General features: G+C 41.1%; 1 protein-coding gene and 1 long non-coding RNA gene across 2 annotated transcripts in view; one reads left to right on the plus strand and one right to left on the minus strand.

Moving 5' to 3' along the window:
- COL25A1 (collagen type XXV alpha 1 chain) overlaps positions 1 to 24,420 on the plus strand; it is a 325,875-nt gene that overhangs the window by 175,728 nt on the left and 125,727 nt on the right. Inside the window, exons 5-7 of the mRNA XM_081876942.1 lie at positions 2,294 to 2,311; positions 23,797 to 23,823; positions 23,983 to 24,009. Coding sequence (XP_081733068.1) covers positions 2,294 to 2,311; positions 23,797 to 23,823; positions 23,983 to 24,009 — 72 coding nt within the window. The remainder of the gene's footprint in view (positions 1 to 2,293; positions 2,312 to 23,796; positions 23,824 to 23,982; positions 24,010 to 24,420) is intronic.
- Positions 1 to 24,420, minus strand: part of LOC309350414 — a 691,638-nt gene that overhangs the window by 115,986 nt on the left and 551,232 nt on the right. The gene's annotated exons all lie outside the window — the stretch shown is intronic.

Here is a 24,420-nt window from a genome sequence, read left to right on the forward strand (position 1 = left end):
AAAAGACACCCCTCTTCCATCTCCTCGTCTCTCTGTCTCTTAAGCAATGGAAATGTCTTAAAACAGAACATTGCACTTTGCTAAATTTGGATTTTACTGTCACTTATTAAATAATATAGCAACCATATAATGAGCTGTAAAAGACGAAGGGCTACTATTTTGTGCAACTATAGAATTTAAACTTCTGCATCTTTGTGTCTGCCTAATTCATCTTACTTGGCAAAGCTGCCATTTTGTCCTGGTGCAGCACTACAAGTCCGAGACCAGAAGCTGGTTTGTGTCCCTGTCTCACAGTTATCAAAATGTGTGGGCAGCAGTTTGTGATTCTGTGCAAGACAGTAAAAACCCAGCGGGACTTTCAGAAGTCAGTTTTAGTTTAAAGGAATTTCAATTGGTAAATGAAATTAGACTCCCAGTAAGAATTAAGGCTGCAACAATTCATGAATTAAAACAATACCCACAGTAGTGGGAATTCAGTTTGATAAAAGAATCCATTGTTGGTGATTCTGTAGTTACACAAGAAATTTCTGGAGGCAAATTCAGAAAGCAAAAAATAATATTTTGGGAGATTGGGGTTAGAAACCATAGTATTATTGGTAACAATATTGATAGTGATTACAAGGGGCTTTGTTCCATATGACCGTAGATAAGTGAGGCAGCCCTGCAGGCAGCAAAGGAGTAGAGGGCATACAGAGCTATTTGACCCATGCAGATCATATTTTACTCCCTAAGCTAGCCCTCAGGTTCCATGGAAGACTACTTCCATTAACCAGTTGTTGGTTTTTTTACATGGAATGGTGGAGGCTGCCATCTTGTTGCCTCAGGCAGCAAAAATGTCTTGGAACAGCCCTGATTAAAACAGCCAGATTTAATTTATGTCAGATATTGGAGGACTCCACAGATACCTAAATTAAGAGAATGGTATGTAGAATTAAGGGATACAGCTGTCTTAAGTAAACTAACATGAGCATTATGGATGAAATAGGGAGTGTGTAATGAAAGTATGTTTGAAATGGAAAGGGGCTGCTTTATACAAGAATGCGAGACCAAATTACGTAGTAGGGTATCTGATTCAACTGTTATAGATGTTTTTCCATTTTGTGTGTGTGTGTGTAACATAATACACAATTTCTTTTATTGTAAGTTCCTTTAAAAAAGTTGAACAATTCTAGTTCATTATGAATAACACAAAGTTCTCCAGCAGGAAAAGTCTGCAATGCAGAACACTGAAATGTATCCTCATTATAGGCCTTGAATACAAACAGGCATGTATGTATAAATACATACATAAACAGTATGGAGTCATTTGAGGATGGGTTGACATTCTATGAGCAGTTTTGCAAGTTTTAAATATTGCGGTATCCTATGGGTACAATTGAAGAGGTAGTGGGGCTGTTTAAAAACCTAGCAGAGTTAGCTTTATGCTTTGGGGTGGGAAAGGAGATCTGCTGGCTGACAAATCCATTGCTCTGCAGGCCAAGTGATGGAGTGCAGCTTTTATTTCTCTCTCTCTCTCTCTCTCTGACTTCTCATTGAAGGTGCCTTCACTTGACTTTCAAGTACCCCCACTCTTTCTCCTTCCACATATGGCACAAAAAAAGCTTGCCCCGTTTGGCACAGTCCATTCTCCCACTTGACACTCAGTAGAGCATTTTCAGTGGGGAGGCTGCTGTATGGTGGAGAAAAGCAGGGAAGTCAGTTTTCACCAGTTTCATTATTCACACTTAATTCTGGATCCAACCCTGTATTTATTGGATTCTTCATTTAGGGCCTCCTTTCAAGCAGTCTTACCAAAATCCATTCTTAGCTAGTGACCCTATCTCAGGAGTATTGTGGTTTAAGGATTGTAGCATGCATGCAGTGAGAATCACAAGTAGTTGGAAATGGCTGTTTTTCTTCCAACTTTGTCTGTTGGACACATTAATTTTACATAAGTCATTAGCAGCCCATTTTGAAAATAAAATTGCACAGCTTCTTCATCTCACATTATACACCAAATTTGCTTCTGGCTTGTACCTAACTAACTAGACGCTGTAAGAACTTAAGAAGCTTCTTAAATGAAATTCCTTCTTCAAATAATTCTGTCACTCCCATTACGGATCAGTTACTTTTAACTAATTCACTAATTGGCATTCTAACCAAGTGTCTTTAGGCTATGAGCTTTCAGCTGCGGAGTTTTTGTATTTATAGAGGCTGCATTTCACCTGATGCTCAATGACTTGTGGGTCTGGGGGGAGGGGTGGGGAGGAAACCAAGTTTAGACCTTTTCTAACTCCTTTCCTTTCCTTTGCAGGGTCAACCTGGTCCTCAAGTAAGTGTTAATTTTAAATTATTATGCATACTAGCAGAACTTACAGCAAAATGTAGCAGTGCATATTGTTCCTGTTGAGTATGCCAGACAGCTGTGCCTTCTTTCATGATGTTCCTTCCCATTCTGCTCACCTCTGGCCTCCAACAAACACTGTGGCCTCTAAGTATGCTCAGTCTTATCTATTTGGGGCAAGGGCTGCTTTGTGGGAGATGGATCTTTTTGTGGTGAGGGGTGGGTTTCCTTGCAAGTTTCCTCTCCTATTGCTTCTCAGTAACCCTGCATTGGCTACAAAGTTGCAGTAAGTCAGCCCCTGAGTTTGCTATTAGCTTGTTACTTGTAATTTCAGTCTCATCACCATCGTCTTCCTTTATTGCAATAGCTATGGACCACATGGAACAAAAGTGATATTGCAAGTTTGGTCTGGTTAGTTTAAAATTGCGATCATTACACAATACAGTAGGCCACATATATTTCCCAGAAGAAACAACTGGGGGCCCCCATATGCTTGAGTTCTATCAGCTGTTTGACCAGATGGTGCTTTTAACAATGTATTACTAAATAAAGCAGGTCTCTTAACTATGGCTTGGAACTTTGTCGCAGAACTTTGAAGTTAGATAAAATATCTTAACAAATGTGTTGCGGGAGCTGGTTTGCATTAACTGCTTATTAATCACATGCTAATAATGCTGCTGTAATCCAGGAAGCCTTCAGTTACTTAGGATAACATTGGCCACTTTGATTAATTATATGCAAGCCCGGGACTGATGTCTGCTTTGTTTAAGAATAGCCCAACTTGGAGCATAATTAAATAAATGTGAATTCATCCAAAAAGAGAGAGAACGTCCTGGGTCAGACATGTAAAAGAAAAGCACTGGGGAATAAATTGTATGGAAGTTACAGGGCAGGGGAGGGGGGTGTTGAGGGGTTACCAGAAGGAGAATGGAGGAGTAGCAGGCAGTGATCAAAACCACATCAGGCTTTTGTTAAAATAAAACTGAAGTTCTCGTATGAGGTTTGACTCACGTTAACAACTTTCTTGAAACATGGCTTTGGCTAGCAGAGTTTCCTTCACCAGCTAATAAATTTTGAGAACTGTAGCCACATTCAAGCACTTAGCGGGACTTGTGCATTCCATTGGGTTCAGTAATGTTGTGTGGCTCACATAGAGGGCAAATGTTAGTCCACTATGATGACATAGTGGAGGCCCTTGAGTTCAGGTTTTTAATTATTACCATTTAAACACTTGTATGATTCTCTTTGAGAAAGGATATGTATTTGTTAACTATCCATGCCTGCTTTGGGTTTTTCTTTTCTTTAAAACAAACAAATAAAAGGAACATGTTGGTTCTTTCATACAACGGGCGTTCTCTAACCTTAACAGAAGTATTCTAATGAACATAGGAATCCATGCAATGGGCTCCCATTGCCCTGTCCCAGCTTCTACCAAACTAGCAGTTCGAAAGCATGCCAGTGCAAATAGATACATAGATAGGTACCGCTGCGGCGGGAAGGTCAACAATGTTTCTGTGCACTCTGGCTTCTGTCACAGCATTCTGTTGCACCAGAAATGGTTTAGTCATGCTGGCCACATGACCTGGAAAGTTGTCTGTGGAGAAACGCTGGCTTCCTCAGCCTGGAGCAAGACGAGTGCCACACCCCATAGTCACCTTTGACTGGACTTAGCTGTCAGGGATCCTTTACCTTTACCTTTACCTTTATCCTATGCTAGTAACACAACCATTCCAATGCCAGTGGAAATTCCCCTCCTCCTCCTCCTCCTCCTCCTCCTCCTCCTCCTCCTCCTCTTCTTCTTTAAATTTGTAGACTGCCCTTCAGTTGAAGATCGCAAGACAGTTAACAATGTAAAAATTCAAAATGAGAACACAAAATATATAATAAAACAAAAACAAAGCAGCAACCCCCTCCCACAAGCATATTTAAAAGACCATATAAATGTTCCCTGCATCTGTTCTGGATGGTGTGACTGGTCTACATCAAAATATAGGAGTTTATCACATCTGCTAATCAGTTTCATATATCATACAATTGATGTCATGCATTCATTGTAGTTTAAGTGTGCTCACCATATTCTACAAGGGAGCATATATTTATCCAGCTTTTAAAAGGGGCTGGGGCAGGGGTCAGCAAACGTTTTCAGCAGGGGGCCGGCCCACTGTCCTTCAGACCTTGTGGGGGGCCGGACTATATTTTGAAAAAAAAAATGAATAAATTCCTATGCCCCACAAATACCCAGAGATGCATTTTAAATAAAAGGACACATTCTACTCATGTAAAAACACGCTGATTCCCGGGCCGTCCGCCGGATTTAGAAGGTGATTGAGACGGATCTGGCCCCCAGGCCTTAGTTTGCCTACCCATGGGCTAGGGTAACTGAGTTCTCTTCTTCCTGTGTCTCAGTGTGTATGTCTCTATGTCTCTCTCCCTCTGCCCCTAGTTGTATCCAAAAGTAATATTATGATATAGGGCTGCAGAAATGCCCTCAACCCCACATTCAGCCTTACAGAGAGCAAATGAAGTGTTTGTAGGGCTATGGAGAAAGCCTGGAGAAATACCTGTCTAGTGGCTCCAGGTATTTGAGGGGTGGGAGTAGGAACCAAAATCCAATGACAGGAATAAAAATAATAAATGAACAATAATTGTGCATTGATTGTAGTTCTGGACCACAACCTTCCTTCCCTCTTCCCTGATGTACTGAGTGAGATAGACCAACTGATACAAGACAAATTCGTGTGCTATTATTTGTTGAAAACGGGGCAAGAGGATGGTAGAGCAGAAACTTAATTCTTCCACTGACCATTGTTTCTTTCCTAGTCTTGTTTTTATGGAGTGTTTCCTATATCTGTTCAACACATATAGAGAATGAAATGTGAACATGTAAAGGAAACTTCAGTGTCCATTTTCATCTTGAATCTTTTTTGTTATACTGTTTCCCTGACAACTGTCCCTTTAAAGCAAAGCAACTTTACAATAAATAATTAAAACCATTGAATTGTAGTTCTGGATTTAGGCTTTTGTTTAGTTTTTCACTATTTTGGTACAATAAAATGGTATATGTATTTCAAACTATAATATTTTTCATGAAATCTCCTGTTTCTGTTAAACTGCTGGCAGTGAAAAAGCAAAACAGTACTGTGGAATTTTTGCCAAAGTCTTTAAATGATATGGTTTTTTTGTTTCTTGAAAAGGATTAGGTTTCTCTGTACGTACCTCCCCACCCCCTATCCCTTCATTTTTATGCTGAGGATACATTGTGAATAAATGGCATTTGAGCTTATTTAATGCAAATGCTTTATCCAAAAATTGTGTCAAAAAGCTTTAAGAATTTCCTTGTCCAGTATTTGAAATCGCCCAATTTACCTCATCAAAACAGTTTCTGTACTAATTCACACAGCCATTGTTATTTCTGTGTTTTTTATATACCACCTTGCCAATGCTAGTTAGCAGATGAAATGAAATAATATACATTAACGGAAGAAAAAATATGCAACAATAGAACAAAACATTAGCAATAATAAATATCAGCCTACCACAGTGAAAACTTTGTACAGCAAAATTCCCTCCATTCATAAACATAATTCAACACAATAAAGCAGAGGTGTCAGGAATTAAAATTTTGAAAACTTGACAACAGCGGAAACAGATAGATGATAGATAGATGATAGATAGATGATAGATAGATAGATAGATAGATAGATAGATAGATAGATCGATAGATCGATCGATAGATAGATCGATAGATCGATCGATAGATAGATCGATAGATCGATCGATAGATAGATCGATAGATAGAGATGATAGAACAATCTTATGCCACACCATTCACTTGTTGAACAGGATTTAATCACACCCAAACCTTGTGCACCAGCAGAACACAGCATTTCTGCTTGTGAAAGACCAATCCAAACACTAGTGCAGCAACATCCTTTTGCCATCATGAGGCTATTGCAGTGCAGTGGATAAAAATGGTTGTCATTGGGGTACAGAGGCGAAGGCGTAGCAGTTGTAGGAATCCTATGCTCCTAGCAATGGCCTAATTTTACACCTCTAAGAAAAGTTGCAAGTGAAAACACTCCTGTGGAATCAGATGGCTCCATCCCTTCCTTGCAACTCCTACCACAGTGGAGAATTCCAGTTAACTCGGGAGCCAATTCCACAGCACACTACCAGAAGTACAGAAGCTGCAGCCAGAGACCACAGCTCCATTGCTCACATATTTCAAGATCTGTGACATGAGGGCACTCTGCCTTTATGTCTGTCCGGTATAACCTTGATGAAAGAGCACTTTGCACAAACAGCCCGCCAACCAGTCACCAGGGAGAATAAAAAACAAAAGCTGGGCAGCTGAATAACACATCATCTCAGAATCCTTACAGGCTTCCTGCCACAGGACTTCTGACCTCAGCACCCACCAGGGTTCTCAGCTGCACTTCTGCAAGGATAAAGCACTTCACAGAGGTAAGCAAGACAGGAAAAATTATCAAATGGGGGAATCCATGCTTCAGTTTGTGACATCTACACCTCCTCCATCCCTGCCCCCAAATACCCCAAACGAAGGAGATGCAGAGTGGGGTCACCAAACACACCAATGTGCAGTTCTGGAGAAAGTGTGCATTAACTATGCAGTCTTCTCTCACTGAACAGGGTAAGCTATGCAGAAAACAGAGTTTTCAATAATGGGGTCAGCAACCTCCTGAATTCAAATAAGATTCCAGCATGTACCAGTGAAGGCAATGGGAAGCATAGTCAACTCAGTGAATGCAAAGCTCTCTGTTTTCCACTGTTACCACTGCTGGCAAAAAACATGTTTGTCTTTGCAGAATTGGAGTCAAGGAACATGAAACAAAAGAAATAGGCATCCATTGCCAAAACCATTATTTAATGGATGATTATTGTCTTGGTCAAATTGAGGCTGAGTTGAATGGTGTCGTGTCACTGATAGAAATCCTCTGTCAGCAGAATGAGGAGGGAATTCATTCTTGGCTATTTTCCCATGCCCTCTCCAATCTACTGCAGAGGGTTTGGGGACCTATTGGATAAGATTTAGAAAGTGCAGGAGACAGAGGGAATAGATGAAAAAGCCTTCCCTTTCTGTTCTGCTGAGGAAAGCCTTCTAATGGATTCCACCCACTATCTATCCCAGCCAATGAAACACCCATATAAAGGACTGCCAGTGGAAAACTAGGTTGCAATGTGTGGGAGCAGAAAGCCCTTAATCAACCTTCCTCAGCTTGGGGTCCTCCAGATAAAACTCCCATGAGCCCAAGCAGCATGGGCAATGGTCTGGAATGATCTAGTCCAACAACATCTGGAGGGTCACAGGTTGGCAGAGGCTGACCTGGATGATAGCACCCTCTCTCACTTCTTCATGCACCCCTCAATGAAAGTATTTTTATTTTTTTATTTTATTTTTTGCAGCTGCTAGCCATTACTCACTATTATTCCTATTTCTTATCCCTCTACAGGTACTATTCAGTGTGAAGGCAAAGATACTCATCACCTCCATGCCTATTCAGCAGCATTGGAGCCCAGTAGGAAGCTGGTTTTCCCTCTCTGTTGGTCAGAACTTAGAATCATAGAATTGTAGAGTTGGAAGGGACCCTAAGGGTCTTCTAGTCCAACCCCTTGCAATGCAGGAATCTCAACTAAAGCATCCATGACAGATGGCCATCCAATCTCTGCTTAAAAACCTCCAATGAAGGAGAGTCCACAACCTCCCAAGGGAGACCGTTCCAATGCTGAACAGGTCTTACGGTCAGAAAGTTCTTGCTCCATAACTGATGCTGTTGAATAAAAGATCGACTGTTTCAGCTAAGCCTTTGTTCTCATGATGATTAATGTCCATTTCTGCAGTTCAGGAAGGCTGAAACTTGGGAAGAGAGCTGTTGCTTTAGCAATAAACTAGGTCACACTGGGAGCTTATACAAGAGCCGGAGGCTCCACCTCTTCCTGGCTCTTGATAAGGCCTTGATCTGGACAGGTTCTTCCATGTGCTTCCTTATCTTTTGGAGTAGTCTGACATTTATTATATTATTATTTATTAAATTTCTATACTCCATGCAGGAATCACAGGGTGGTTTGCAGTATAAAAGCACAAAAATACATACAGTAGTAACGAATAAACATGCAGGTAGCTGATCACTTCAGCAGCTCTGAAATTCCTGCCTAGCTTACCATATTTTCTGCTTGTCTGAGAGCTGGACAAGAACACAGGCATCTGGTTTGGTGACCTCCAGTCCTGACACAGTAATGTCTGGATGCAACAGCCCTTCAGGGTTTTTGTTGAGCAGGGATTTTTGCCCCGGGGTGTGGAAATCCTCTCTTTAAAGCTGAAGTGCAACAAACAGCAATTTGGGTTTTCCACAGTTTGCAGATTGCTCCAATTCTGTTTTAAAGAGCAGGTTTTCATAGGGAAATCTCTGGAGCTTAAAACAAAAAAGAGCATTTGGACCTGAAGCTTTAACATGCAGGCTGTGCCTGGAATGCACAAAGGAAGGGGAAGTGTGGATAAGCCCTTAGTTTGCTTTTGCAAACATTTGTGGCAGATTGTATCATTTGGCACCATATAATGAAGCAGAATAATACATATTATACTCAAACCATTGTGGTAATAGACTTTAGGAGTTTCTTGCCACATAAATGATATAATGTATATAAATATGTATGTAATGCCATGGTCTTCTGTACAGGACATTGGCATAATTTCTAGGGAAGGTTGAATCCCAGCATCTCACATTTATAAATTAAACCGTACTATATGGCATAGGTCCTTGAAATTCTCACAAGACTGGGGGATATACTTAACTTTCCAACAGAAACCAACTAGAGTTTCAAAATGCTTAACTTTAGCTGGATTGGACCCAGCATTTGTAGATTTATATTTCACTTATACTGTGTTTGAGGCTGCAACACAAGTAGGTGATAAATTTGCAGGCTTGTGAGCTTATGAGGGTGGGTGGAAAGAAAGGGATGACAGGTCCTCAAGAGTAATTTTAAAACCACATATTCCTTTGAAAAGTTCATATTCTATAGGTGATATTTTGACAACCAAATACAGCAGACCATCATCTCAATTATTGGTATTTCCAATGAAAACAAATTGTAGCATGGACATGGGAAGTGGGGTAGGGGTGGGGGAATCCTACACTTTGTTTGCGTTTTATATTACCATCTCAGAAATTCTGTCCCTTGGGAAATATTTTACAAAGCTATTGCTTCATATCAATATTTTACTGCTACTATTGGCCTACAGACCAGTTATGACTTGGGGATACAATCCATCACCTCTTTTACAATCAAATTTTATGGTGGTATTTGTGGATATTGCAAGAGGAAACCATTTCTGGTTTTTGTTTTTTGTTTTTTTTAAAAAAAACATTCTTAAAAAAGTATAAAGTCATAGCAGAGTTCATAAGTGATATAAATGTTAACTTCAGGGAACAAAAATATGCTCTGAAGTAGGAGATTACACAAAGGGAAGTTTCTGCAGTTTGGTGCATAGGCGAATAATACATACTGTTTGTCTTAATACACTAAAATGCCCAAAAAAAGTAGTAGAAAAGTCTATTGCTTGCAGAAAGACTACAAGCACAAGGCAGTGCTGAGTATAGTTTTATTTCTAGGATATTTTATTTTATTTACTTGTATACCACCCTTCATCCATCTTACCTAATGCCACTGAGTAAATTCAGGGCAAATAAATGTTTCAAACCAGAGGAGATTTCTTGTGGCACTAGCATTATTTGGTAGTGCTAGTACATTAAGTATAGCTTTCCGATAGTCATAATCATATGGATACTGATGGCACTTTCCTGAGCATATGGAGAATGAATATCACCTGTTTAAAGCCCTCGTCAATAACTAATGACTTTTTTCTTAACTGAACAAGGGCCATGGTGCCAGCAACACTGGCTCTTTCCACCTGCTCCCTTAGGAGCCAGGATATCAGTGTGGGCATGAGCAGAGAGTCTTCGCAAAGGCAAAAGTCTGAAATTCTGTTGCTGTGCATACTTTGAAGAGGAGGTTAAATTGAGCTTTAAAGTCAAGTGATTTCTATCTTGGGATAAGTGAAAATAAGCTTCGAAACTTCTCTGTCACTAGTGTGATAGAACTTGATTGATATCTTCTCTTCTCAGTTAAACGAGTGTTGAAGTTGTTAAATCTTCATCTCTTTCTTTTTAATCCCCTTTCCAGTCCTTTCCAAATGCCCTTCTAGAAATGGTATGTGTATGAAATTAGCCTGATCTAATTCCTCTCTTTATGTATTGTTACAGATGCTCTCTCATCGCTTACTTAACCCAACCATTTTATCTTTGTTTCTTTGGTTGTTGTATCCGGATACAAACAATAGATACAGTGGTGCCTCGCAAGACAAATGCCTCGTAAGACGAAAAACTCGCAAAACGAAAGAGTTTTTCGTTTTTTGAGTTGCTTCGCAAGACGGATTTCCCTATGGGCTTGCTTCGCAAGACGAAAACGTCTTGCAAGTTTGTTTCCTTTGTCTTGCAAGTTTGTTTCCTTTTTCTTAAAACCGTGCATTCACTTCGAGGAGCAACTCATAGCACGTGGTGTGGTAGCCTTTTTTGAGGTTTTTGAAGACATTGGTGATTTTTGAAGCTTTTCCAAAGTCAGTGCTTCGCAAGACGAAAAAATCGCAAGACGAAAAAACTCGCGGAACGAATTAATTTAGTCTTGCGAGGCACCACTGTAATAGAACATGGATGAAGAACATCTGACCTGTTGACTGTATGAGACCAGCGAGGGTTCCTAATTTGACCCATGAGGTTGTTTTCTCCACTCACCTGATTTCATGTGATGTCAGGTATAGGACAGATGTAGCCATGGCTGCAGAGAAACAACTTTGAGCCTTAGATTGTGCTTCCAATTGCTCCGTTGCGAGTATGGCTTCAATTCAGTACCATTTAGATTTGTTTGGTTCTTCACCTGTAGAACAGGTTATCCACCCCTGGAATAGGGGTGAAAATTAAAACAGAATACTTGCTGGGTGTTCTGGATACCAGCAAAAGTCCCATAGACTCCATTTTGGAATTTCAGAAAAGAAAACTATAGGCAATATTGGGCAGTGTACCCAGACTTCCTTTGCTTGGAATCATGGGCCAATGGAATTCCACAATAATTTTGGCTACAGGTCTGTTAGTTGCTCTGGCAAGTCAGCTGCATTCTCATCTGAAGGCCTCCATGAGTGTTTTTCACATTGAAGGAGAAGAAGAAGAGTTTGGATTTGATACCCCGCCTTTCACTCCCCTTCAGGAGTCTCAAAGCGGCTAACATTCTCCTTTCCCTTCCTCCCCCACAACAAACACTCTGTGAGGTGAGTGGGGCTGAGAGACTTCAGAGAAGTGTGACTGGCCCAAGGTCACCCAGCAGCTGCATGTGGAGGAGCGGAGACACGAACCCGGTTCCCCAGATTACGAGACTACCGCTCTTAAACACTACACCACACTGGCTCTAAATCTTCAAATAGCTTTGAGATATCCCAAGGATGCAAGTTTCTCTTAAGAATATCACAGCACTGCAAATGAGTGCTGTTATAGTAGGCAAGTACAAGCTCTATCTGATAGTATCATTTCGCCCCAAAGCCCTATTCCTTATGAATATTAGTATTTTTGTATCATTGAAAATCACTTCAGGCATTTTTCTTTTAGTGATTGCAATAGGAAGAAAGTAATTAGCTACATCACATTGTGTAGTTTCAGTCCCAATTGACTGGGATCTTCCACGAGACCTGTCCAAAAAGCATTGCCCTTGTTCTCAATTGTCTCTGAATTATTTATGCTTGGTAATGTCTAGTCCAATCTGGTTGGCTTTGTAGTGTCTTTGCCATCCTATCTACAGTGTTGTCAGCCTGTTCATTGTGTGATTCCTGGTTGGCTGGGATCACCCAAGCAGCAGCAAAACATTCTGATAATTTATTCTCACAATTCAGAGTTTTCTCAGGAACCCACCAACCACCATTACTTTCAACATGGGCGTTGAAAGAGGAGAGCCTTCAGTGCAAACTTTTTTTTTTAGTAAAGGTTCCTCATGATCTGACTTGTAGATGTTGAATAAACAGAACCTAGTCACCAGGAGCTTATCTTAAAATCAGCGAGAACAATGAGATATTTAAAATAACAAGGGCTTATGTCTCAGTATAGGCAGGAAATAATAAGGGTTCAGCTTTGGAAAAAGCAATCAATAAATACATCTGGAAAATTGCACAGAATCTTAAAATTAAAAACTGTGGAAAGAAACCTGGAAAACATTTGCGCAGCGAAACATTGATAGCAGATAGAGGGACAGTAATATTTCAGTCTGGTAATGCAAAAGGATCCCACAATGGAGAAGGGAGCAATTATCATGCTCTTTGGTACTCTCTTTCAACTCTACTTCGAGTTTTACTATCTATGTTCAGCTCTTAACATTTTGCATATGAGGAAAAACTGAGAGGCTGGCTCAGTGGCTGCATTGTATCTTCATGTGATCTATATATTGTACTGGATCTCATGAACTTACAACACAGCAAGCTTACAGCTGCGTGAGGGGCTGTACATGGAGGCAACCCACAGCCATTACTATGAAAAAGCAGTGAGTTTGCACTCGTCCTTAAATTTTCTAAAGGTTCATTCCATCTTCTTTTTTAAAGTTTCTTAATTACCTTGTGAATGAAGTTATGCAATCCAAATATTTGTATAGTTAACTTTAATACATTGTCCCTGCTGGATGAGCAATTACGTTCTCCAGTTTGTACGTGGACATAGATTTCTAGCTGAGACCTATCTGATGTTCAGTTGTATGACACTAAAATCTCTTTTGTTAACCATATTATGTTATGGTTATTAATTCCAAAATTACAAATCACACATGAACCCTCCCTCCCTCCCCCTCCCCCCCTCTTTTTTGGGGCCTTTAACAAGGTTCAACTTGAGATTTGCCTGTGTTATCATTCCTAGATTCTTAGAGGTGTATTCACTTTCTTCTCCTTTCTAACATGTAATATTCAGTATTCCCATTTTACCAGTGCCATTTTTCAATTTGTATCCTAACCTCGAAAGCTTTTGCAATTCCTCCTATGAACTATCTTCCAGTTTAATATTGATATCATCAGCTCCTTCATCCAAGACATTCATTGAAATGCCATATTTCTATTAACATACACCCATTTTATTTTAGCCTTTTCCAGCCAATAATTCCATCTTCATTCTCCATATGTAAGCCACAATATATCTCCCCTTGTCACCTTAGAACTGGTTTCTCTAGCAAAAATGGAAAGCTGGTTGCAAGTGAGCACCTTATTTATCTGTTGTTTCTTCTAATGTTTTATTTCATATTATTTTCCCAACTTTTATCTTTGTAAAAGGAGGGTGTGTGTGTATGTGTATGTGTAAAAGTAATATACGTAGCTTATTATATCGTTTATGGGTTGTTTTATAACAACCTTAATCTCTTCTACCTTGAAGCTTTGGAGTATGTAAAGGTACATTTTTTTGGAAAACAGAAATATAAGATAATTGAGTTAACATCTGATTAAAGCAGTTAAAATGTCACTGATGTCCAAGCTCTTTGGGAGCAATCCTGCATGCAAAGTGCACCTATTTGGAATTTCCCCCTAGCTGCTAGTACAGTTCTTCCTTCCCCACTAGGCTTCCTTTGAGACAGGTTGCATCACAGCCAGCATGTTTGACCACAAAGTCCTTCCATGGATCCCATTGGGAGCATCTTATCCTTCCTCAGGTTTCTTCCACCTTCTCTTAGGGCTAGCAATTACTTGTTAGTGTCTAAGAATCTTGAGCTGCTAGATGCCATTAGGGGATGCAGATGGAAGCTTCCCAACCAAGCTCCTGAAAGTTAGATGTCAAATAAAAAGGCACGATAGACCTTTGACATGGAGCAGTTCAATAACTGTAGGGAAGTCACTGGGAATGCCGTCTACCCTTTTTTGTGGCATTTTTACTTTTTGAAATACGGCAACCCTATCTGAATGTGTTGTATGTGCCTTTGTTTGGTGCACAGTTGGTAGATACAAGAAGCTTCATCTAGAAATGACACATGGATGTAGGTGTCAGGGCAGGAGTCAAGCGCAGGCCAGCAAGCAAGAAGCAGACTTCCCAGTAAGTCTTGCCCCTATCAGTTGCCAAGACTGATGACAGGTCCCCACCTTCAATTCCTTCTAAGGCTCATTCTCTGGGGGTTGTTTCCCAAGCAGTTTCAAACTGCCTATGGGGATCTCTAATCTCTGTTCTGCTCTATCCATCACTCTTTGTGTCCTTAGAGGCAAGGGTAGAGGGGAGCTTGCCACATTAGGAGAATCAGGCGCCCTGTATTCTTCATCTCCCTGTATTGCCCCCTCTCCTCTGCTTCTGCCTCGGAGTCTGAATTGCTCCCTAGCACAGGTTCTTTCTGCTCACTAAACCCTGTTGCCTCTGCCTCATCTGGTACCCCCCCTTTCTCCTTCTGATCTCTCCCCTTTGTCCCACCACTAGTCTCCGGACTCTGAGCCTTCCTCGTCTGAGGTTTCCCTTGGGGATTCTCTGACTGATGCCTCTCACCACTCCTCATCACCTAGCCAATCCCTGGCAGTAGAAGGGACAATATATTTTATACTCTGCTCAAACCTTGCCTCTGTGCTGTGAATTTGAAGCTGGGAAGTGTATTTAACGCTGGAGGACCCTGTTTTGCATTTACACAATTGTAAACTCCCTTGTAGTTGAAACATTATTCCAGCATCTGTGTCCTGGCTCCCACCCAAACTACGCAGACGGGGGCTCCTGAAAGTAAGAAAGAGATTATTATTCAGGCAAGTGCTGGTACAGGTGCAGCAGCTGACAAAGACCTCAGGAGTCACAGTTCAAGAATTCAGGAGCAGTGAGGGGAGTTCAGAACTGGCCAGTTGCACAAAGATGCAACAAGAAGTTTCCTGACCACCCTACTGAGAATTTAAAGATTTTCATGGCCCACTCAGTTGCTAGACACTCCTGCCTTGTGGGAATGTGGAGGTTGCATGCATGTGCTTTGTCAAGGTGGGTGGGTCTGCAAAGGTGGCATCTGGTTCTAGGCAATGATACTCCTGTTCAGCCTCAACTGCCTCTTGCTCAGCCTTGCCTCCTCATCTGTTGAAAGCCCTCCCAGCCTCCAGTGAGGAACTCTGCTTTGCAGGAAGGGCAGGGGGCAGAGTTAGCACCCCTGCTCCCTCCTCCAAGGCAGCTGAAGTCAGGGAGGAGGGGAGATTACTCCACTCCAACCCAGGTTCCTACAATGCAGTCCTCCCCTCTCTTCCTCCTGAATCAGAACCTCCCAACCTAAGCCTGATCTCAACAGCACTGAAGGGCTCATGACAGTCTAAACAGAACTGATGTCGATCATCAGATCTGAAGGCGAATATCCTTGCGCCACTGGGATGGGAACCAGAGAATTGGTGACATGAAAGCTCAGCTTTTCAAATTTACGCTAAAATAATTAAATATTCTTTTGTGAACTTCAGCTTACCTAAAGTGAGTAAGTGAAAGCATATGACGGTAAAGAAAACGTTAAGATCTCACAAAGGATTTAATTGCTTCCACTTGCGGGAGGTGCTGTTTTCCTATGTTTAATTTTGCATTGTGTTAGGAAGGCGCATTCTTCCCTCATCCCAGCAATCTTAAAAGCCTTAAATTCCATTTGACTTGATCAGTCATCTTTTTAAGCCTCCTCCTCCTCTTCTCTGCTCCTATTTTCCTTCCAGTTCTGGGCTGCTTTAATTGCTTCCATATGGTTGAGTCTTGTGATTAGCATCAAGCTTCCCGTGCCCAACAGGCTCCCTCAACGCAGCTCAGTCAAACATTCATACCTATTGAAGAAAATGCTCAGTAATAAAGATATCATCACAAGGATACCCTTTAAAAAAAAGGGAAGCAATCTTTTTCTATGGCTGTGACCTGATAAGTGGGGCTGACTGAGAAATTTGGCATCCTCTATTTGGTTCACTCTCCCCCCTGCCCATTTCCCCCCACTTCGCTTCATGGTCCCTTTAATCTTCAGTGCAGAATGAAAGGTGTGAAGTTATAAATCCATTTATAGCTGTTGCTCACTTTCCAAGCTTAGCAGAGTTTGACATTGTAATAAACACTGGTCTTCTGTCGAAAGGTGGAACAGAGTACTTTGATATTTTTTATTTTTTTTACAACTTCTTCTATTATAAATTCTAAGGCAGACGTTTTATTCCTTTCAGACTGGTTGTATGTGTGGGGTTCATTCTCTCTCTCTCTCTCTCTCTCTCTCTCTCTCTCTCTCTCTCATACAGCTTTGTGGCTGGTTGATTTATTGTTCTGCTTCCTGAATTTCAATGCAGTCATTTCTGGTGACTGCCATGAATATATATTAACAATAATACTATACCCTAGTCAATTGAACTTCCTCCTTCTATTGAATCCTATCAGCATACTTTCCAGTATCTGACAAAGGGAAATAGGTATATATGTTTAAGATTAAGTGAACAAGTGGTTTGTATAATGGCAGGGAGCAACCAAATGAGTTAACCCCTTCCATAGGGTCAAGTAACTGGGCCTCTCAAAGACTTGGTGAGGTATTAACTTGTAAACAAGCTTCTTCTATTCACACACAACCCAATATCACTTTGACATTTAGCTATCAACCTAAAACAGGTGACTAAATGAAGATTGTGGTCTACTGGTTCATTCCTAGTTGGCCACCTATTGATTGCTGGTTGCTGAGGTGTCTGAAGGAGGACCATAGCTCAGTGGCAGAATATCTGTTTTGTATGCAGATGGTCCCAGGTTCAGTCCCCAGCATCTCCAATTAAGGCTGAGAATATATCCTGCCTGAAACCCTGGAGAGCTGCTGTCAGTGTAGACGATACTGAACTAGGTAGACCAGTGGGTCTGACTCAGTATAAAGCAACTCCATTCAAGACTCTTTTGAAACTTCACAGGGGGCAGTGATGGCCACCAACTTAGATGGTTTTAAAATTTGATTTGGCAAATTGATGGAGGAGAGGTTTGTCAATGGCTCCTAGCCATGATGGCTATGTTCTACCTCCACAGTTGGAGGCAGCAATGCTTCTGAATATTAGTTGCTGGAGACCACAGGAAAGGAGGGTACTCTTGTGTTGACATCCTGCTTGCTGGTCTCCCGCAGACATCTGGCTGGCCATTGTGAGAACAAGGATGCTGGGCCGGGTGGGTCATTGGCATGATCCAGCAGGCTGTTCTTATGTTCTTAGAGTTACTCAAGTGGAAGTAGAGGAAGCAGTACTGAGAGAGAGGAATGGAAGCTTTGCTGCAGAACCACCGTGAACTTTTAAGAGCATTTGCAGTTTTAATCCTTGGCATTCCGTAGCTTCTAGTCTAATGCTTTTCTTAAAACATAGCCAAATTCAATAAAGTCAAAACCACACCACTTAAGTTTCAGAGCTCTCATAACAGACAACAGAGAAAATAATATTCCAAGAAGCACAACAATGTGGTCATTCCACCGCCAAGACTTTCTGTATCACTTCTCATGATTCAGCACATTTCTCTGCTGATAAGTGTTTGTGGGACCACGATAAAGTTGGACCGTGAAACCAAATTGTTATGACAAGATGGCTACTTTTTTTGTGAGCAAAAGTGTGATGGAATTAAAACTAATAATTCTACTAGTTTTTGTTTCTAACCAGGTTAAACTGTTTTCCACTTTGCTCAGCTATACTCAGTATTTTTTATCACCAAAATAGGTGATAAAAAATATTTCAAACCTGTCTCGGGAGGTTGTGGACTCTCTTTCCTTGGAGGCTTTTAAACAAAAGTTTAAAACAAAAGAAGTCTCTACCACCTGATAGATGGTGACTTCAAAACTGCTTATAAGTCACACTTCAAAGCACTGTGCAGGGTTCCTTGCAATCCCTGTATGGTGCTTGGAAATCCTGACGATTATCTCCTGACCCCTCTCACACATCATATTTAGCCTGCAAGGGGTAAAATAATCAGATTAGGTTCCCCAACCCTAGTTTATGATACCTTTCATCCTTCAGTAATTACAATCTTGCAATCAATCAATCAATCAATCAATCAATCAATCAGTCAAGACCAAATAGGTTGTTTCTCAGAAAAGATCTTGCAAACATATCTGGAAGTTAAAGGGAGTGGATATATCAAGTACATTTTTTCAGGTTTTGGGGAGGTATTTTTTCAGATAGGAAGCTGGACACAACATCTTAAAAAGCAGGAAATGGCAAAAACAGAATGGGGTTTTGCTTTTGTTTGTATTTCTGTAGAACGAGGGATGTACCAGCATTGGAACTGTACAATGGCAAACTTATTCTTCAACTTCTGCATGGGCTCCAGGTGTGGATCTCTGGGAATTTACACCCTTTGGATGTTATTCGGAATGAAGTCACAGAATCATTGCTGTTACTTGTCCCATTGATTTATGTAGAGCTATGTTGACCATAACAGCAATACAAATAGTGGCATTTGACTAAAAATGATATTTAGTAAGCCTTGCTGCCCTCTTAGAGTAGCCTTTGAGGAAATGAACACTCTTGGAAGGGGTTTGTTTCATCTCTTAGTTCAGGCTTTTCTGAACTAAGTTCTGAGACAGCTTTTACCAAAAGCTTTTGAAACAGATATTGTCTGATATATCCCTTGGACAGAGCAACTGTATCAGTTTCTAAAATAGCACCATTGTATGAGAATTTCCCTTACATTCCTGTTGTACTACCTTGTTATTTTAAGAATTTGCAGAAACAGAGAGACATGATAGCTTTTACTAAAGCCCAGTTAAATCTGATGCTCTCAGCTGTCTTAAGAAAGGTTCAGAAATATCCCATTTTCTGAACGTACCTGTTCTTGTGGTTTAAACTGAGTTGAAGACCTCATACATGTGATTATATATTCATTGTTGTCTGTTCTGAGAAAATATCACTTGGGACAAATTTTGGTGAGAGATGTGGAGAGGTTTGACCATGCATCTGTAATTTATTTACTGGGTGGACAGGGTAAATATGCAACAGTGAAGACTGCACATTTTCTATCTGTAGTAACTGATAGGAGGAGAAAATGCTGAGGAGAAAAAGTGAGAATGTTGTGTCTTGTCAGGGAAATTTCACACTTTAAGTATTTATATGTTATATAATTTTATTAAGATTTGCATACATTCATTTCATTTTAACATTTGTTAAAGGAGGAACAACAATTTTTAAGGGGGCATGTTGTCATCTGCTAGGGAAATTTAATTTATATTACCCTATTAAATGTTTGGCTGATGACAGGATTTAAGAATCCTGAATCTGATCTACTTGATTGACATAACTTAGACAGCTCTGACATCACAGCATTGGGAAAAAACTAAATTTTACTCAGAGTAAGCCTATTGAAATGAATGGACCTAAGATAGTCATGTTCATTAACTTCTTTGAGACTACTCTGTGTGAATCTTAGTGGAATACTACCCAATTTATGGTTATTTGTTAGTGGCTCTATAACATTTCTGAGTTGGTCTGTAATGCTTCTGGCCTAGTTTGTGGTTCATTTGCAACTTAGGCTAAGCATCCTTCAGAGCCAGTTGTAAAGACATAGCTGGTGGACCTTCAGGAAAGGCCTGAGAATAATGGGTAGAAGGGGGAATGGGGGGGGGCATGGATGGAGGCTGCTCATGCAAATTGTGCTCAGTTGTGGGTCAGCTGGAAGCTGGAGACATGTTTTGCTCTGTGCTGGATCCCAGGCTGTGACTTGGGAACTTCTCTGGAAATGTAAGGGAGAAGCAAAATCTTTTAATACTTTGAGCACTTCCACCGTATGCTCAGGTGATATATAGGTAAAGGTAAAGGGATCCCTGACAGTTAAGTCCAGTCGCGGATGACTCTGGGGTTGTGGCGCTCATCTCGCTTTACTGGCCGAGGGAGCTGGCGTTTGTCTGCAGACAGCTGCCGGGTCATGTGGCCAGCATGACTAAGCTGCTTCTGGTGAACTAGAGCAGCGCACAGAAATGCCATTTACCTTCCCGCCAGAGCGGTACCTATTTATCTACTTGCACTTTGATGTGCTTTCAAACTGCTAGGTTGGCAGGAGCAGGGAGCGAGCAACGGGAGCTCACCCCGTCACGGGGATTCGAACCGCCGACCTTCTGATCAGCAAGCCCTAGGCTCTGTGGTTTAGACCACAGCGCCACCCACGTCCCTATATACCCAGGTGGTATATAGGTGTGACTAAAACCATATATCCTACAGACACCACAGTCTCCACTCCTGGAGTCTCTCACTGCTCAGATATTGGGGTGGTACATAGCAGTATGTTAGGAATTATTTCTAGAAGTAGTAAGAATAGGACCAGTTCACATTCTAGTTAATTGTGAACTATTTATCTCAGCAGCAAATTCTATTTGACCACTCCATAGGAACATGGACAACACGCTGTGAGAATTACCTCCGGATTGTATCTTGCACATGTTAAAAGATGCTCTAATGGGGTATAGTTGCATACATGGTGTTTCTGCATCACACACACAGCTGATCACCTGTTTGAGGGAGGGGGGAACTGAATCCAGGTGCTTTCATTCCATTCTCTCCTCTCAACAGGTGATCAGTGCTGCCACAGATAAAATGACCATATGTTCTATGGAGCAGATCCTTGCATGCATAAGTGTGAACACAAACCACTTCTGCACATGAGATTCTCTGGATTGCAGCCAGAATGTTTAAGGCAGAGGATGTGGGTTTTACATTTAAGGTACTCCTTTGAGTAAAATAAAAGCATAGCTCATGGAAATAAGACAGTGTAAACAATATTGTATACCTGTTACTGAACAAGATGGAAGGGCAAAGTATTTTAACATGCATGAATGTTAACAGAAATAAAGTTACCTTAGCTATTGTTAAAAAATATTTGCCTCAAGTCCTTTTGCTGCCTCTTTAAAAACCTGTTTTGTGTTTGCACAATATTAATGGATTATCTGAAATATCTCTTACCTATAAAACAGAGAAATCATAATTTGCTATTGCATAGCTACCTGTAGGGTGACAAATTTCTGAGTAAATCCTATTCAGGGAATCTATTGATTATGAATAGTAGGTGGGCATCTTAACCTAGCAACCTAATAAAAAAGTGGTGGGTCATTTATACTGTGAACATGTTTTTTGATTTTTATATCAAACATTCAAAAAAAGAAAGAAAGAAAGAAAGAAGACGTATCAGATCCTGATCGCTACTGCCCTTAGCACATAGTGCTGAGGTTTACATGGCCATCTTGCTTTGGACTGACTCCCCCTCCGCAACCTCCACTGTGTTCACATGAACAGGGCCTATGGAAAGGGCCTGAACTGTTCCAGCTGAGGTTGATGTGAGTTGTAGTCTATAACATCTGGAGGGAACCAGGTTGGCAAAGGCTGTGTAATGTAAAATCAATATGGAAAGCCAGAGTCAAGAACTGAAGACCTGGACTTTGGTTTCTGTTTACTGGAAAAGTACAACAGTATAAACTCTGAAAAATTGGGGCAAATGGGCTGCATCCACGAAGTATCAAACAACAACATTACCATTTTGCTTGTCAAGTACAGTTAAAATGATGATATGCTCTAAAGGGGAATAGCACCCAAGATTCTCAGGATGAAAGAGAATATCTTTGCTCACTGTGTTGCACCATGCCATCTCATTTAATAAGACTTCTTTGTACACAAAGGAAGTATTTCAGAATGAAAAGTTCCTTTGCCACACTGAAGGCAAAGTGTCAGCTTTTATGGCAAATTCATAAAACCGAATCTCCATTAGGTATGTTTGCCAAGGCAGTTTATGGTCCAAGTGCACACATGGCACTGAGCATGGAGATTAGGGAAGATGAATAGTCACAATGATGTTAATAAAATCACTCAGAAGGTGTACATTGCTATTCTGCTATTCTGTTCTACTGTATTATTATTCCTTTTCATCTCTTTGTTCGGTGTTTGTAAAATGTTAGGAGCAATTCAAGGATGACTTACCCTGTCTTAAAGATACTTCACCTGTAAAATAATCACTGAATTGGCCTTTAAAAGGGCTAAGGATATGCACCTTATGACGAAGCTTAAAATATTAATTTATTAGCACAGTTGGTCTGCCACATACGTGAAGGTTTGGCTCTAGGAGTCCGTGTGCAAAGGCAAAATTGTGCAAAGTCAAGAACCCCCAGAATTAGTCCCTCCACAAGGCAGAGGGCTGCTTACTGGGTGCTCCAGTGACCTTCCCAGAGCAAAGTAAGCAAGGAACACCTGCTGGGGGCATGGGTGGGAAATAAAGAAATAAATAGAGAGCAGGGAATGGCGGATCCCCCCTCCCGTTATTTACTCCCCCCCCCATCCATGTAAGGTTGCAATCGCGTGTGCAAAGTGAGCATGTGCAAAGTTGAAGCCCACTGCACTATCTGACATTGGGTTTAATTATGATGCAACTATGGTGCATCTAGTTCCTCCTCTTTCATCTTGCTTGTGGCATATCTACCACCCTGAGGAATCACATTTGTAGTGGGGAGGGGGGTGCAGATTCAATTTTTGGAAGGCTCTTACTTCATGCTGTCTTGTTTTGTATGATAAGCATGTTAGTTTATGCAGGCGACTTTCTGGGCCAATCTGGCATGTTTTTGCAAACAATGGTTGAGGCACTAAGCCCATGCCTGGGCTCTAGCCTTCACAACAAGATAATTTCCAATCTGCAGGGCTCAGGGCCGGCCCTACCATTAGACAGAGGGAAGCAGCAGGTGCTGGGGGCACAGAGCGGTAGTGACATGCTGGAGTACAGAGCTGTGTGTGCCATGCAAACTGCCTGTGCCTGCTTACCTCAGGTGTAGCGGAGGATGTCGTCCCATCACCAGTGTTGAAGCAAAATTCAACATATACTGTATACCTAATCAATCACAGCACCCTGCAGGTGAGGGCCTCCTGCAAATACCATCCTATCAGGAGGTCCATACAGTATAGTAATCAGGCCTTGGTGTTTGGCATTCCCTCCCATTAAATAGTAGATGGGGGCCACCTGTGTTGTCTGTTTGTGCTTATAGAAGACCTTCCTCTTCCAACAAGGCTTTCAAGCAGAGTTCTTTCCAAGTCTGCATCTGTATCGGAATTGCTTTTAAGATGTTTCAAAGATGTTATTATATGTTTTAATTGCTTCCTCACATGTGTGTTTGCTACCCTAGGCTCCTTTGGGAGGAAGGGTGGGATATATTATTATTATTATTATTATTATTATTATTATTATTATTATTATTATCATCATCATCATCATCATCAAACTACAAATCTAGTTGGCTTCTGTACAAGTAATTTTGCAGGGCGCCATCTTGTCCTTCACCTCAGGTAGCAAATACCTTGTTATATGGAAGAACACTCAGTCAACTGTCCTCCCCACTGCTCGTCCCTCACTCCTGCAGTCTAAAGGCACCTGATTCATGCGAGAACCAGACATTTTTGGCTCACCGTGACCACCTATCATTTGTTAATGAATATATTTTCCTGTTTCTTTCAGGGCCCACCTGGTCCAAAAGGCGAGAAGGTGAGTCTCAGCATGCTGTTGCCACTAACACAATAAGTGGAAGCCCTCCTGGTGTTAACTGGTGGCTATTGAAGCAGTATGATGTGAGATTATTTAAGAGAGCTGGGCTAGCACACAGATGCTGTGTTAAAACTATCATCTCATCTTTCCACTTTGCAGGGAGATCAAGGTGATCAGGGCCCTCGGGTAAGCATATTAACAAAAATGTTACACTTCCCCTTCCCTGACTAGGCAATTAGTCCTTAGCGCAAAACTAAACTGAACAGAGTGTCAAAGCTCATTTTGCTTTTCAGCTGCTTTTACCCCTGCATGTTGTAGATCTCCAGGAAGGCAATAGCCAAGAATGATTTCACGAACTATATAAGAAACATTTGACTAGAATTAGTTTATGCTGCACATTACTACTCACTAAAATTTGGAATTTCTGCTGTTAGGTGGCAATATATTTCAGAGTGGTTGTGAGATGCTTAAAAATGAAGAAGCAGTTTCACTAAACAAACCTTCCAGCTTCCACCTGTTTGTGTCAGATCTGCATGAGCTTCTAATAAAGCAACAGCAGGTGGATTTTAACAAATTAGAATTCTATGAGCAGGAAGC

Source organism: Podarcis erhardii (genome assembly GCF_964252035.2).
Source record: "Podarcis erhardii genome assembly, chromosome: 9".
NCBI lineage: Eukaryota > Metazoa > Chordata > Lepidosauria > Squamata > Lacertidae > Podarcis > Podarcis erhardii.